This window comes from Sclerotinia sclerotiorum, genomic scaffold (genome assembly GCF_000146945.2).
Source record: "Sclerotinia sclerotiorum 1980 UF-70 scaffold_8 genomic scaffold, whole genome shotgun sequence".
NCBI lineage: Eukaryota > Fungi > Ascomycota > Leotiomycetes > Helotiales > Sclerotiniaceae > Sclerotinia > Sclerotinia sclerotiorum.
The window spans coordinates 555901-569351 of record NW_001820828.1 but is presented as its reverse complement, the minus strand read 5'-3'; the positions used below and the strand labels follow the sequence as shown (position 1 = coordinate 569351).

At 40.2% G+C, this 13451-nt stretch overlaps 6 protein-coding genes across 6 annotated transcripts; 3 read left to right on the top strand and 3 right to left on the bottom strand.

Annotated features, from left to right (window-relative positions):
* Nucleotides 1-493: 493 nt before the first annotated feature.
* On the top strand, nt 494-3103 carry SS1G_06528 (hypothetical protein; the record flags this gene model as incomplete). Its single annotated transcript, XM_001592238.1, has 6 exons — nt 494-873; nt 964-1191; nt 1241-1455; nt 1519-2137; nt 2188-2479; nt 2540-3103. 6 exons carry the CDS (start codon nt 494-496, stop codon nt 3101-3103), a joined length of 2298 nt encoding a protein of 765 aa, XP_001592288.1.
* A 1456-nt stretch (nt 3104-4559) lies between these two features.
* SS1G_06527 (hypothetical protein) lies at nt 4560-5206 on the top strand (the record flags this gene model as incomplete). The annotated part of the gene is made up of 2 exons (XM_001592237.1): nt 4560-4613; nt 4811-5206. The coding sequence occupies 2 exons, from the start codon at nt 4560-4562 to the stop codon at nt 5204-5206; spliced, it is 450 nt and encodes a 149-aa protein (XP_001592287.1).
* Nucleotides 5207-5469: 263 nt separating this feature from the next.
* SS1G_06526 (hypothetical protein) lies at nt 5470-6726 on the top strand (the record flags this gene model as incomplete). The annotated part of the gene is made up of 4 exons (XM_001592236.1): nt 5470-5650; nt 5798-5958; nt 6276-6458; nt 6625-6726. The coding sequence occupies 4 exons, from the start codon at nt 5470-5472 to the stop codon at nt 6724-6726; spliced, it is 627 nt and encodes a 208-aa protein (XP_001592286.1).
* A 1599-nt stretch (nt 6727-8325) lies between these two features.
* Nucleotides 8326-8886, bottom strand: SS1G_06525 (hypothetical protein; the record flags this gene model as incomplete). The annotated part of the gene is made up of 1 exon (XM_001592235.1): nt 8326-8886. One exon carries the CDS (start codon nt 8884-8886, stop codon nt 8326-8328), a length of 561 nt encoding a protein of 186 aa, XP_001592285.1.
* Nucleotides 8887-9319: 433 nt separating this feature from the next.
* SS1G_06524 (predicted protein) lies at nt 9320-10078 on the bottom strand (the record flags this gene model as incomplete). The annotated part of the gene is made up of 1 exon (XM_001592234.1): nt 9320-10078. One exon carries the CDS (start codon nt 10076-10078, stop codon nt 9320-9322), a length of 759 nt encoding a protein of 252 aa, XP_001592284.1.
* Nucleotides 10079-11331: 1253 nt separating this feature from the next.
* SS1G_06523 (predicted protein) lies at nt 11332-11856 on the bottom strand (the record flags this gene model as incomplete). Its single annotated transcript, XM_001592233.1, has 3 exons — nt 11332-11601; nt 11667-11801; nt 11851-11856. The coding sequence occupies 3 exons, from the start codon at nt 11854-11856 to the stop codon at nt 11332-11334; spliced, it is 411 nt and encodes a 136-aa protein (XP_001592283.1).
* Nucleotides 11857-13451: the final 1595 nt, after the last annotated feature.

The window sequence follows — 13451 nt, the reverse complement described above, 5'->3', positions numbered from 1 at the left end:
GGGTGGTTTCCTTGGAAAATGGATCGTCTTTTCGGTGGGAAGAAATGCGGAATTATTCTGGACTTCTTGATGCACTTTTTGGCGGGGGAAGGGGATTTTTGCGGGTTTTCTTTAAAGAATGGCTTACGAGGAGGTGTCTGACCACACTAGTCTTCATATAGATTAGCGGATTTTGGATTTGGTAGCTGCAACTGTCCGTCATGAATTTATCAGTCGCGGTCGTACAAATTCACGACATAGCAACAACTTGGCAGTCGAGCTTATAATTGACACTTCACCATTCTCCAGCTTCGTTTGTTATACTGAGAACCACCATCACCCTCCATTGATACACTACACTATCAAGGGAAAGCAAAGAAGAAGATTATGCGCTGAGAGATAACCGGTTGGGCTCTTCTCACTTTGGGATCTTGTTTTGTGCTCTTTGCTGACACAAATTTATCCAAACATAAGGCAGAGGACTTTAGCGTCCTTACAACCATAACAAGGAAATATGGCATCATCATCAGCAAGCTCTGATGAGGGCGAGATTCGAGATGGAGTAGTGGAGAAGAAGGCAACTACGTCGCTGCGTACATTGGATGGCACTTCCGTTGACCGTCAAGACAGAACCCGTTCTAGTACGACTTCTATGTCACCACGCTCCCCTGAACAGTTATATAGATCCAGAGATCAAAGAAGTCGTTCTCCTTATTCCGACCGATACTCTCGAGGCTCGAAGAGACCTAGAGATGACGACTACCCAGACCGTAGCAGAAACGATCCAAGACGATTTAAAGTTCATTACGAAGATTCATCTCAAGACTATAGACGCCGCCCGCAAGTTTCATACGAAGACATCGATAAAGGACCAGCAAACTCATCTGAATTACGGTATGACGATCATGATCATCGAGATAGGCATGCCGAAAAACGAGCCCGAACCAGAAGTCGTTCGCCTTACCGAGCTAATCGGGATGATAGAAATGGACGAAAAGGACAAGCGATGAACAATGGTGGCCGGTATAGTAATTACTCTGATAGGAACAAACCTTACGGGTATGGAGGTTCATACCGAAGTTCAAGAGACCAGTCAGTGAGCAACCGGGAAAAGGGCCCGCTGCCTACTGATAATTCAAGATACGGGGCTAAAATTACTCAAGGGCAATTGCAACAGCATAAACATCAGGGTAATGGAAGTGCGATGGAAATGTACGCTATTTATCACCCTTCCATTCTCAGCATTTACTAATCGATTCAGATCCACCCCTGCAGAGGAAGCTCCTACGGAAGTTGCAGAAGAGCAAATCGATGAAGCTACACTCATAGAGCGACGACGCAAACGTCGCGAAGCAATCAAAGCTAAGTATAGAGGTTCTGGCACACCCTTATTAGTACAGGCTCTGCACTTGGGCGACAAATCCGGAGGATCCACTCCTGGACCAGGTGAAGATAATAGCCCCTCAGTTCTGACCGGTAAGCATATTACACTGTATCGCAACTCCCTCTCTAATTCGTTTGCCTCAGCGTCGCCCACAGCCTCGACACCGGCAACTCCTATGGATACAGGATCCCCTTCCGCGTTCGCAATCACTGACGATCAGGATCTTGCCAACTCCCATGGGAATTCGACAGCAGGTGAAGAGGATGGACCTTCAGCTGCAGATTATGATCCGACTGTGGATATGAGAGAAGATAGGCAACGTGACGGCCAGCGACACACTGATGAGATATCGTCTGGAGCATATAATGAAACGAAGCCCACATCTGAGCAAGATGTTCTTCTTCCAGCCGCAATCGCGCCAGTTGAAGTCAAGGCTCCGAAAGCTAGGGATGAATTCGATATGTTCGCAGACGATGACGATGATGACATGTTTGCCGAAGACTCAGTTGCAGATGAGAAGCCTCAAGCTGTCACGAACGGTGATGTTGCTAAAGCAGTGCCTATTCCACAGGCTAAAGAGCTCGACATTGGCATGCTTGATAACTGGGATGATCTTGAGGGTTACTACAAAATTATCCTAGGAGAACTTTTGAATGGTAGATATCATGTTCAAGCAAACCTTGGAAAAGGTATGTTCTCGGGTGTAGTTCGTGCTATGGACATCACTACAAAGAAGTTGGTTGCAATCAAGCTTATTAGGAATAACGAGACTATGTAAGTGGGTAAATAATTGTTCTAAATATCGTAAGCTAATATCATCGTAGGAGAAAAGCTGGAATGAAAGAGATTGAGATTTTGCAGAAGATTAATGATGCAGATCCGGAGGACAAGAAACATATGATACGGTTGGAACGATACTTCGAGCACAAAGGTCATCTGTGTATGGTCTTCGAACATTTGAGTATCAATCTACGTGAGGTTCTGAAGAAATTTGGAAACAACGTCGGTATCAACCTCAGAGCTGTGCGAGCTTATGCCCAGCAAATGTTCCTCGGACTCAGTTTGATGAAGAAGTGCAATATTTTGCACGCGGATTTGAAGCCTGATAATATTCTGGTAAGTTCTATTTTAAGTCTAGTTTAAGATCATAGAACTTCTTTACTGATTCATTCCTAGGTCAATGAAAGTCGAAATATGCTCAAGATTTGTGATTTGGGATCAGCTTCCGACGCCACTGATAATGAGATCACTCCCTATCTTGTTTCTCGTTTCTATCGTGCACCGGAAATTATCCTTGGCATGAAATATGACTTTGCAATCGATGTGTGGTCTATTGGATGTACCCTTTACGAGTTGTATACTGGTAAAATTCTTTTTACTGGTAGATCCAATAACCAAATGTTGCGCTCTATTATGGACTGTCGCGGTAAATTCTCAGTCAAGATGCTTAAAAAGGCTGATTTTGCAGGCGTTCATTTTGACGACATGTTGAATTTCAGGAGTGTTGAGCCTGACAAATTGACCGGCAAGGATGTCGTCAAGACGATGGCATTCGCAAAGCCAAGCAGAGACCTTCGTACTCGTCTAATCTCTGCGTCAAAAGGGCTGACAGAGGTTGAGCAGAAAGAGCTGACATTGTTCGGGGACCTATTGGAACGATGCTTGGCACTTAACCCAGAGAAAAGAATTACACCTACGGAAGCACTAAAGCATCCTTTCATAGCAAAGATGATGAAATAAATGATGGTGGATTAACAGACTGGTCGGACAAGCTTTTTGGTGAAATGGAGAAATGCGACAGTTGAGAATAGAGAAATAGCTAAAGGCATTTATGTCGGGTGCTTAAATGGAGTCAATGGAAGTAGGCTCCGTTCGCACGTCGCTAGTGTTGATTATTGGAGCATTACATTAGCATAGTAAACGGGGTCTACCGTCTACCAATTTCTCATCTCAAATTGCTAGAGAGGGACTTTGGCAGGGGGAACTTGTTGTTATAACAAATCAACTTCATCTTCTCCGGAAATCGCATGTGCAGTTATTCTGTGCTTGTACATCGTCTAGATAGATCAAGCAAATATACTATACGAGTTCCTAAAGTGAATATTCAAACGAACGCCTTGAATGAATACTTGAGCGGATATTTTTGGTAAATACTTGTGTCAAGTGTCTACCTCTCATTTACTGTATTTATATTGGGATTCATCGCATATGAATGTGAAATTGCGCATACGACTTTTTCTTTTCCGTGTCACTGGTGGTGGTAATTTTCACCAGTCCACGTCTCCAATTTCCATTGGATATATTTTCTCAGCGAGACTATTAGGGATACAAGCTTAAATGGGATACGCGAGACATTCGAAGGTTTTCATTATCAAGGTCAAGAAGGGTGGCGGGGGCTATGTCCTCAGAAATTGCTTCTCCTATGCTATGCTTGCAAATCGTTCAAGTTAACGATATGCGGTGAGTCCGTAAAGATTTCTGTGCTACGGCCAAGGATCTCAAGTTCTTGCCTTGGCAGCGCCTTGGTATTTACATTTTCAGATCATTGTGTTTAAATCGTCGTATGTTTAAAGTTAGCCGGCGCTGTAACCTCCTTCGCCAAGACTCTGCAAATACCGAGTACACTTTCGCCGTATTCTGCATATTGTACTTCGGACCAAGTTCTAGAACGTCATCGGCGACCTCGCCGGCGTTACCATTCGTTTATATATTCATCAATGTTCTTAGGTAAGCTATCCGTGAAGGCTTGAAGGCTAGTTGCAGATTTTTCCTCCATGAGGAGAGAATGAAGCCCCGACTATGAGCCTGGAAATCAGCTATCTGGATACAGATTATGGGTTTTTCGTTCACTTGCCATCAGTTTTCAGCGCCAAAGTCTTGGGCTACTATGATATTGCTTCTTGAGTCTAGCTGAAATGCTTTGGTCTTTTAAGATGAGATCTTACACTATTCTTCTCGACATGTCGTACGTAGGTCAACGACTGCACCAACAAGAAACGCTGTCTCGCTGCGCTACCCCGAGGAGATATTCTGTTTTTAGCAGTATATATATACCGCCAACTTTGCTGTTGCCTGATGTCTCCAGGCTCCAGGTCACATTGGTCCGATATCCAGACTTTCAACAAATCTTCTTTACTCAAGAAAATTGATTACCGACACAGAACAGTCTTCAAGACACCAAAAAAGAAATATCATAATGGTTGTTGAACTACCAAGCCCTGATACTTCTGTTCGATTAGTGAGCAAAAGGGTAAGTCACTAGGCACTTTCTATTGAATTCTGTAATACTTAAAGAACTGCAGATCTAACACTATTTCTTTCCAACAGACTGGTAAAGTCCTAGCAGATGACAATGAAATCTATCATACGGACAAAGACCCACCCAAAGCGGAAAATTGGTGAAGAATTATCTTAGCTAATGGACAAACTAACTGCTACATCATCAAGAATGTTACAACTGGCCGCGTGATTTGGTGCCGCTACAAGAATCGTCGGGCAGGATGTATTGATGACGACGGAAAATGGGTGGACAACTGGTTCGCATTTGAGGAGACCAAACTTTCCAATTATGACGGCACTTTTTGCATTCGTTATCCATCAACAAATTGTACTCTTGCCTCTCGCACTGACAAAAAGCCTAAAATCGATGGAATCCTGCTCAAAGACGATGGTTCACCTGATAACGAGGATCAACATTTCTCGATGAACTTTGAAGATATGGGATTGGAGAGTATCGAATATGATATCAAAGCTGAGAATAAGTCATCAGAGAAGCCAGCTGCAATTGCTCAACAGGACTTAGAAAATGCATCGGATACTGAGCAAATACAGACATTCACATAAAATGAAGATAAGGCTGAAGAGCACACCTTTGAGCACTCACACGGTTTTGAAATCTCCATTTCTCAGAATATTAAGGTCCAGGCATGGCCGATATGGACGGGCGAATTGGAGTCAAGGGAAGTACGAAAAATGAATGGAAGTGGGGAGAGAAAAATACTGTCACGATGAAATGGGGTATTAGTCAAGCTCTTAATGTGCCAAAGAATAGCACGTTCGTGGCTACTTTGACGGCAACTAAGATAGAAATTTCAGTGCCTTTCAAAATGACCTGGAAGGCGAAGGATTCCGGTGCGAGGAATACTACTTATGGCGTGTATACGGGCATTTCCTATTACAATGCTTCTACTACTATTAAGCCAAAGTCTGGTGCGCCGGGCACTAGTTATGAGGATGAAAGTAGGTCGTTTGAAGATGGTACTGAGTATATCGAGGGGGATGCTATAGGTGAAGAACAAGTCTATCTAGTGGATAATGAGCAAGCGAATTCCTAGAAGACATATGGTAATGAGATGGTCGATGGTACGGAGCAGACTTACGATGGTCAAGGATATTTGGGACAGAATCAAGGCTATGATAACAGCGAAGAGTAAGAAGAAAAAACACGTGTTGAGCTTGAGTATGAAGAGAATCAGTATCATGAGAAAGATTATGACAGTAATACAGAACAAGGAGGAGCTCTCGTCGAGTTGGAATACGAAAATAAGCCATATGAAGAGAACTATGAAGGGGATGATGATCTTCAGTCAAACGAAGTAAACTACAATGAACCCTCATATAATCAGCGTACTGAAGCGGACGATCTGTACAATACCAGCTACTAGCAAAATGAACCCCAAGAGATTAATAGCCAAGAAAAACCTCCTACGAACCTGAAACAGAGGAGCCCACTTCACAGTCAATCTATACGCAAAATTCCTATGAAAGTGGGAATAGCTACGAGGAGCGCCAGTACGATCAATCTGAGGTAAAGAATCTCTCACTCGAGGACTCAAGGCCAACTTATCAAGAGGATACGGACTCTTATCCAGGAGACTACAATCAGCAGAGCTCTGACAGTAATATTTATCAGAGAAATCAATTCAACAATGAATCTGCAGCCGAACAAGAATCCTCAATTTTGAACTACCAAAATACCAATCGCTCTGGTGATGGTGAAGATGAAAACTTCAATCAGCAATTACAAGGATATAGTCAAGGAAGAAGCTTCGATAATGTATACGGTCAAATAGATGATTATGATCGATCCAAATCTGTATGTAAAGAAAATACTTATGATCAATCAATCCAATAACTATGATCAATCCTCCAAACCTAATCTTACATACGAAGAAAATACCTACCTATACTCATGATCAAACCATAAATTACGAGCAGCTATCCAAAGATCGCAATTCCTACAACCACTTTGATACTTATAGGGAAATGAGAGTTTTCTTGTGGGAGGTATTAATTGTATTAGGTGTGGTGCTCTTGATTGTGCGGATTTTATGGGCGCGATGAAGATGGGAGGTGAGGATTGAGAGATTTTGTTTTACGGTAGATTTTGAGATCTTACAGATACAATTTTTGTTTTAGTTATTGTGGGTGGAGGAGGGGAAGCGGAAGGATATTAGGTATAATTACTTGGAGGTTTGGGTCGGGTGTATCTTTTTCAAGAAATTCGAAGAATCATTTTTTCTTTTAGATGCTTTTAGAATCTTTGATGTTTGAAATTTCTATCCTCTAGGTAGTTAGGATCTCAACTAATTCCTTTTGTATGATTTTGTCTCTTAAGGATTATTTTATTTGGGTGTCTGTCTAGGTATGAGTTCCGGGGACAGGATGTAAGATTATAAGACTTGGTACACGAGTACCTATACAACATATATAAGTAAGATTATGTAAAGACTAGCTAGTTATACAGAGATATTTAACCATACAACTTCTTCCAATAACAGAATATATTTTAGGGTTAGCTATCTTTGAAAAACAAAAAGAGGACAGGGAGAAAGAAAAGACGGAAAAAGGAGAGCGATTAAGGATGTTACGGTTGGAACTATGATATAATATCCATATTCATGCAAGGAAGGTATGTGAGAGATGTTTAGGTCATATATATATATATATTTATAACGTGGTTTATCAGGACCCTGTACACTTTTACCTCAATTGCCCACATTCCATTGAAATAAAATTACAACAATACTATAAATTAGAATTAAATTACATACAATTCAAAGATCAATTAATGCTAGATCGAACTGACAAGTTCGTGCATTATGTGAAGCACTACCACATTTGCTACATCGTCGTATAGTAGCTTGCCTCCTTGCTAAAGAATCATCATTTGTAAATTCGTCACATCATATCTAATCTTCTACATTCTCTTGTTCTAATATATTATGCCTATCTTCTACTGAAAATGCTCTTCCTTTTCGTATTAAAGCTTTTCTAGTTCTCCAGCGTTTACTAAATGCTTCATTTGCTTTGCGGAGACTATGAACCTCAGCAGCTAAAAGCGTATTCGTATGAGCTAAGAGCTCTGTACCCTTAGCTAAAGCTGCAATTGTTTTAAATATTGGAGTAGGTGAGCTCCCTTGATGCCGAGCAATACGACTTTTCACTAAAGTGGATTGAGAAAGAGCTTCAATTGGATTATGAGGTGTTTGAGATTGCTATATATCAGGATCGGCTGATATTGATCTATTTGATGGAGTTCTTATTCGAATATCTAGCTTTGAAAGTACAATTTCCGGATTAAATGGGATTAGCCCAGCTCCGCGGAACCCAGCTTTACCATTTGATATAGATATTGCTTCGATACATACAGCTTTGAAGGCTTGAAAGAACTCGGTTTTGGTAATATGAGTGATATACGCCTTGATAAAGTTCTCGATTTGTCGATTATATGAATACTTTAAAGGACCAAAACAATCGATATCGAGTGGTTGAGTTAAATGCGAAGAATGAGGTGGTAAACTAAACAATATAATGTTGTATTACTTGCAGTATTCCTGAAATGCTGGTGATTTATGACTTTTATGCCTATCAAGTACTAGCATTCGATATCTATTCACTTTCCTACTTTCAGTATGTTTGTTGAAGTGCTTAATCCATTCAAGACCTGTCTCATTATCTGTCTATCTATTGATAGTAGGTTTAATAAGCCAATCGTATGGTAAATCACCTTCGGTATACCAATTTGAAAGATGGTATTCGCCTTTTACTATCAAAAACGAAGGTATATTGTGACCTTTTTTATCAACACAAATAATCGCTGTAGCCCATTCTCGATTGCCTGATCGTATAGCTTTGCTTTTTCCACATCGATCAGCTTTAATAACTACTATATGTAGTGATATTTGTCCTATCATAAAGCCTGTCTCATCGAAGTTGTAGAAATCGCAGTCCAGAATACCATATTTGGCCCACATATTCGATACCAATCGAAACCATCTTTCAATAAGCTCTAAATCTTCGCAGAAAGCTCTTTGAAAATCATAAACGTAATTAAAACACATCTTTAATTCTGTATATTGTTTCACAAAACGATGAGCCCAGAGCTTTCCAACCTTCTTCGCACCCTGCGTTTCGAGTATATAATTCGCCATATCTTCCATATCATTTATTCGAGGACTAAACCCTCTTTTATCCATATCCAATATATATTGAAGAAGCGATTTCTCCTCCCATTCTGTCATTTTATGATTTGCTGGTCGACGTTCAGTAAAAGGCAGAATTCCATTCATTCCAGAAGTAAGGGTAGTATAAGGTATATTATAGAGTTTTGCAGCTTTCCGAATACTCAAATTTTGAGATGTACGAATAGCCTCAATAGCTAAATTGATTCGAGCTTCTTTTGAAGTAGTTTGCATAATTAAATATTGATAAATCGTGTGTTGAAGTTGAAAGGTAATAATTGAGGTAAAAGTGTACAGGGTCCTGATAAACCACGTTATGTATATAAATACACATCTTTTTTTGATAAATTAGTTAAAACTTTATTGATATAGTGTCTTGTAATCCCGTGGTCCTTATATTCCGCACATTCTCGTATGCCTATATTGGTAAATGGGAAAATTCACCCTTCCTCCTCTCTCTGAATTCAGTTCAGAGATCCTTCATCGAAGCAACTCAACACAACCTCAAAGAACCCACCTTACTCCATAATTCAAAATCCCACATCACAAAAGCCCCAAGCAAACCCCCAAACACAAAGCACCTACCACCCAAACCCCTCGAATCCAACCCCTCCGTCCCCCTCCTCCACACCCCCAACCTGTACTCCTCCTCCGCCTCCCCCATACCCAACCCCCTCCCATCCAAAACCCTCGTCCCCACCCCCCACAAACCCCTCAAATACCACCCCCACTGCCTCGGAAAATACCCTCCTAATTCCACCCAGTCCAACTCCCTAAACCAACCTATCGCCCATATAAACCCGACACATTCACCTGCACCTCTCCTATAACCATGAGTATCGCTTCCACTCATATCGGCTGCGAAGAAAATGGTCAGGGAGCGGATATTAGGATAGTTGGTGGAGAGATGCAGTAGGATGGTTATCCAGGCGTGCAGTTCGGCGTAGGTGGTTGTGTCGCCGAGGGAATCGCCGAGGGTGTCGCCTAGAGAGGAGAGAGAAGTCATGCGGCCGAGGTGTTGGGAGGGGAGGAGTGTGAGGTACGTTAGGGTGGTTTTGGTTTGAGGGAGGAGGGAGTCCAGCCAGGTGGAGAAGGTGCGGGGGTCGCTTATGGTGCAGTGGGTGTATGCTTGGTGTGGTATCGGTGGTGAAGAGTCGGGTGTGGAGAATGGATTTGTGGGGGGTGGTGAAGAATTAGGGCAGGAATGTAGGTCCATGGTTGTAGGTGAGGATTCGGGTGTGGATAGATTCATGGTGGGAGTTGTTAGAGATTGGGGATAGGGTTTCTCTGGAGAGAATTTGGATATGGTGTTTGAGGGGTTCTGACCTGACCTAGACATCTTTTAATTTAGGTTCGACTTGATGTGATGGTTCGATACGGTATAGGATGTCAATATACGGTTAAGTGTTATATCTTAGGACAGGAAATATTTTCCGAAGAGTAGAGTGAATTTCCTTTCCCTAACCAGTTGGAGATAGGGGATTAACTGAGGATTTTTGTCGAGAAACTGCTTTTTGGATACTTGGAACACTGGGAAATTATACTCGGTCTTTCTTCCATTTTCCATTTAGAGCTTTTTCATTCTTTTGTTGTGTAATGCTATGATCAGAGACGTCACAGGTAAATTTGGTGAAGATCATAATGTTCAAAAAGACTTGTTTTTTAGAGTATAATAGAAAAGATCGAGGTATGTTCGAGATTTTCAACCAAGAATTCCTACCTACTATTTGTCTTTATCTCAAATTCACTTTTGAAAGATACAACATGTGTGAAGTTCTTTCTCATGATTAATCAACATATCAAAGTCAAACAACTATATTCTGACTTCATTGAGTTGGCGTGGAATAAAATTTGCGTACCCCAGATTGAAGGACTTCCTTATAGATGAGAGAAAAAGGGATGCAGACTGTAAATCAATACTCGGAAAGGCTCCGAATTTCACTTCTTGGTGATGAGATTTTCATTAGTTACTATCATGTTCTATCCTCTATATTATAAGTTTTTGATACTCTTTACCTATACTACCCCGATCACCCCGACCTCAGATTGAGGACACATAAAACTGCTAAATCTGCTTGCCACTGCTAACTCAACACAGATATTACAACATCTTTGACCGTAGGAAAAATAAGTTGATTAAACCCCCAAAATTTCCCTTGTCATGAATTTTAGAAACTCCAAAATCCATCGCCATTGTATCCAGTAATCCGGATTATTAGAAATTATATCGTCAATCACCCCTTTCCGACTTCCTAAACACCTCGTACATCCATTAAAACAAGCTTACTCCTATTCATCATACAAAACTACCCTTCCAAACTGCTCAAGATTATCTGTTATTGATATTAAACCCTTGCATCTCTTTCCAGCTTCTGTGCACCGCTGAATATATCAAGGTGATGAAATAGACCATTGAGTTTGTCCGGGCATCGAGTCGGGTGGTGGATTATTCTTCCTACAGCTCTTCCAACCGACACGTGCCACGTCTGCTTCTGCCGAAATAAACTAGAAAATGTCCTCCTCTCCAAACACTTCCAAAATGTCCTCTTCAAACTCTTCAGAATTGCCCTCCTCTTCAGACTCTCCCAAAAGGTTCATTGTGACCTTGTCGCTGACTCCCAAACTAAGTTCGACCCCCAAAGTTCGGATGCCCTTCTTGAGTAGAAAATTGTGGGGGTCTGCTGCTTGTGCATTTTCGGCATGATCTGGACACATACTCCAATCGATCGTTTCATTTAAGATGAATCCGAAATGTGATGAATAAAGGACTAGGTTCTGGATTGATTGGCATAAATCCCATGTCTGAGTAGGCAGGTCGGTCACATTCTCCTCAAGCTCACGACTAAGCAAAAGCCACTTTTGATTGTCTCTGCACTCTGATTTGAAACAAAACAGGTGTTTAAAGCTTTCTTTGGCATCGTTTTCGACCATTTACGCTTGGCGATTTCATGGGATTTTGGATAAAATTTCAAGCACTATTCGGCCTGTTGTACGAGCAGCCATGGGTCCTGCGTTCTTCTCCACGGACATGTTGTCTCGGATATGGTCATCTGGAATATAATGATGTGAAAATCCGGGATATAGATAAAATCCTTTTCCGCATGAAACCAAAGGATTCCAGGAGGTTTATCCTGCCCCGCGAAGACAGGAGTAGTACCTTTGAATTTCTCCAGTGCACATCCTCGAGCTAGCCTGTTGACCTGTAGCAAAGCACGAGCTCCGGCCCTGTCGATCTTTTTATCTATCACGTGACATACATTCTCTATATAGCTGGGATGGACTTGATAGGTTTGTATTGGGTTTCTTCAGACCAGAAAGAGCATCAGATTGAATTCATTTATTCTCTAGCTAAGCAGTTAAGCTGCGAGTATATATTCAAAAAATGAAGGGATAAGGTTAGGTATTCGGCCTTCGGAATTAAAGTGCTTTGAAATCAAAATATTGAAAGCAAATAAACAATATATCAAAAAAAAAAGAATGAATTAAAAATTGAGTTTTGTTTGTTTTTTATATATATTATATAATATATATATATATATTGTTAAGATTCTAGAAAGTTAATAATTTGTATCTCAGAATTATTTTCGAGAATGCAAGTCCAGATCATGAAAATAACATCTTTTGAAAGTCCATAAAATTCTTCTGATGCCGAAATAATAGGAGCTTCATTTCTTCAGGACTCTAACTATATATTTGCTCAAAAAGAGACTTTTTTCTTTCTTGTATCTATCTTGATTTTCAAAAGGCATTTTAGATATCCAAGGAGATTCGATCAAATTTTTGGGATGAGATATTGAGTTTCTAATTACCTTTCTTTTATATGGCTTTAAAAGAAGCTATATTTGTCCAAAGAAATGAGATCTTCAAGAAAGTAGTTGAAGATAAGAGATTGAGTCTTAAAAGCAATTCTTTTGATTAAAATATAAAAAGGGAAATATCCCAATTATAAAGTCTTAATAATAAAAAATGTATTATTGTAAAGAATATCCTATAAAAAAGAAATATATAAAAGAACAAGTTCAAAAATTTTAATTTATATAAGAAATCTGTTGAAATTAAGGTCATTATGGGCCTAGAATTGAGGTCATATGACCATTATGGTGCACGGACCATAATTGGGAATATCTTCAATTCTACCATTACTGTAACTTAGATCCTTAGTGTGACGGAAATCCCTGCTTTCCTCCCACCTTTATTATATAAGAAACCTCAGGTACATTAACCATGTCCACACATGATACGATTACTCGAGATTAGTATGCGATTTAGGTGACCTGAGGATCAGATCCGGACAAGTACTAGGTATCAATGGTTATCGGTAAAGTAAGATCATTGGAGGAATAAATATGACTTCTTTTTGCCTAGCTATTGCGGCTAGGCTATTCATTTGTGTATATATAGAGTAGCTATCCCCATCTACAGGTGCTCTTCACCTGTAGATTCTAAGTTAAATACAATTGCTGGTCTATAAACACCCTTTTGGTCACACTATGATTAATTATATCATACGGAAATATGTTATCTATTGTAACATTATATAGAATTATATAATTTCAATATTATAATATTTAAATATTCTAAAATCATATAATATTATTATATAATATCAATATTCAAATTAAAAT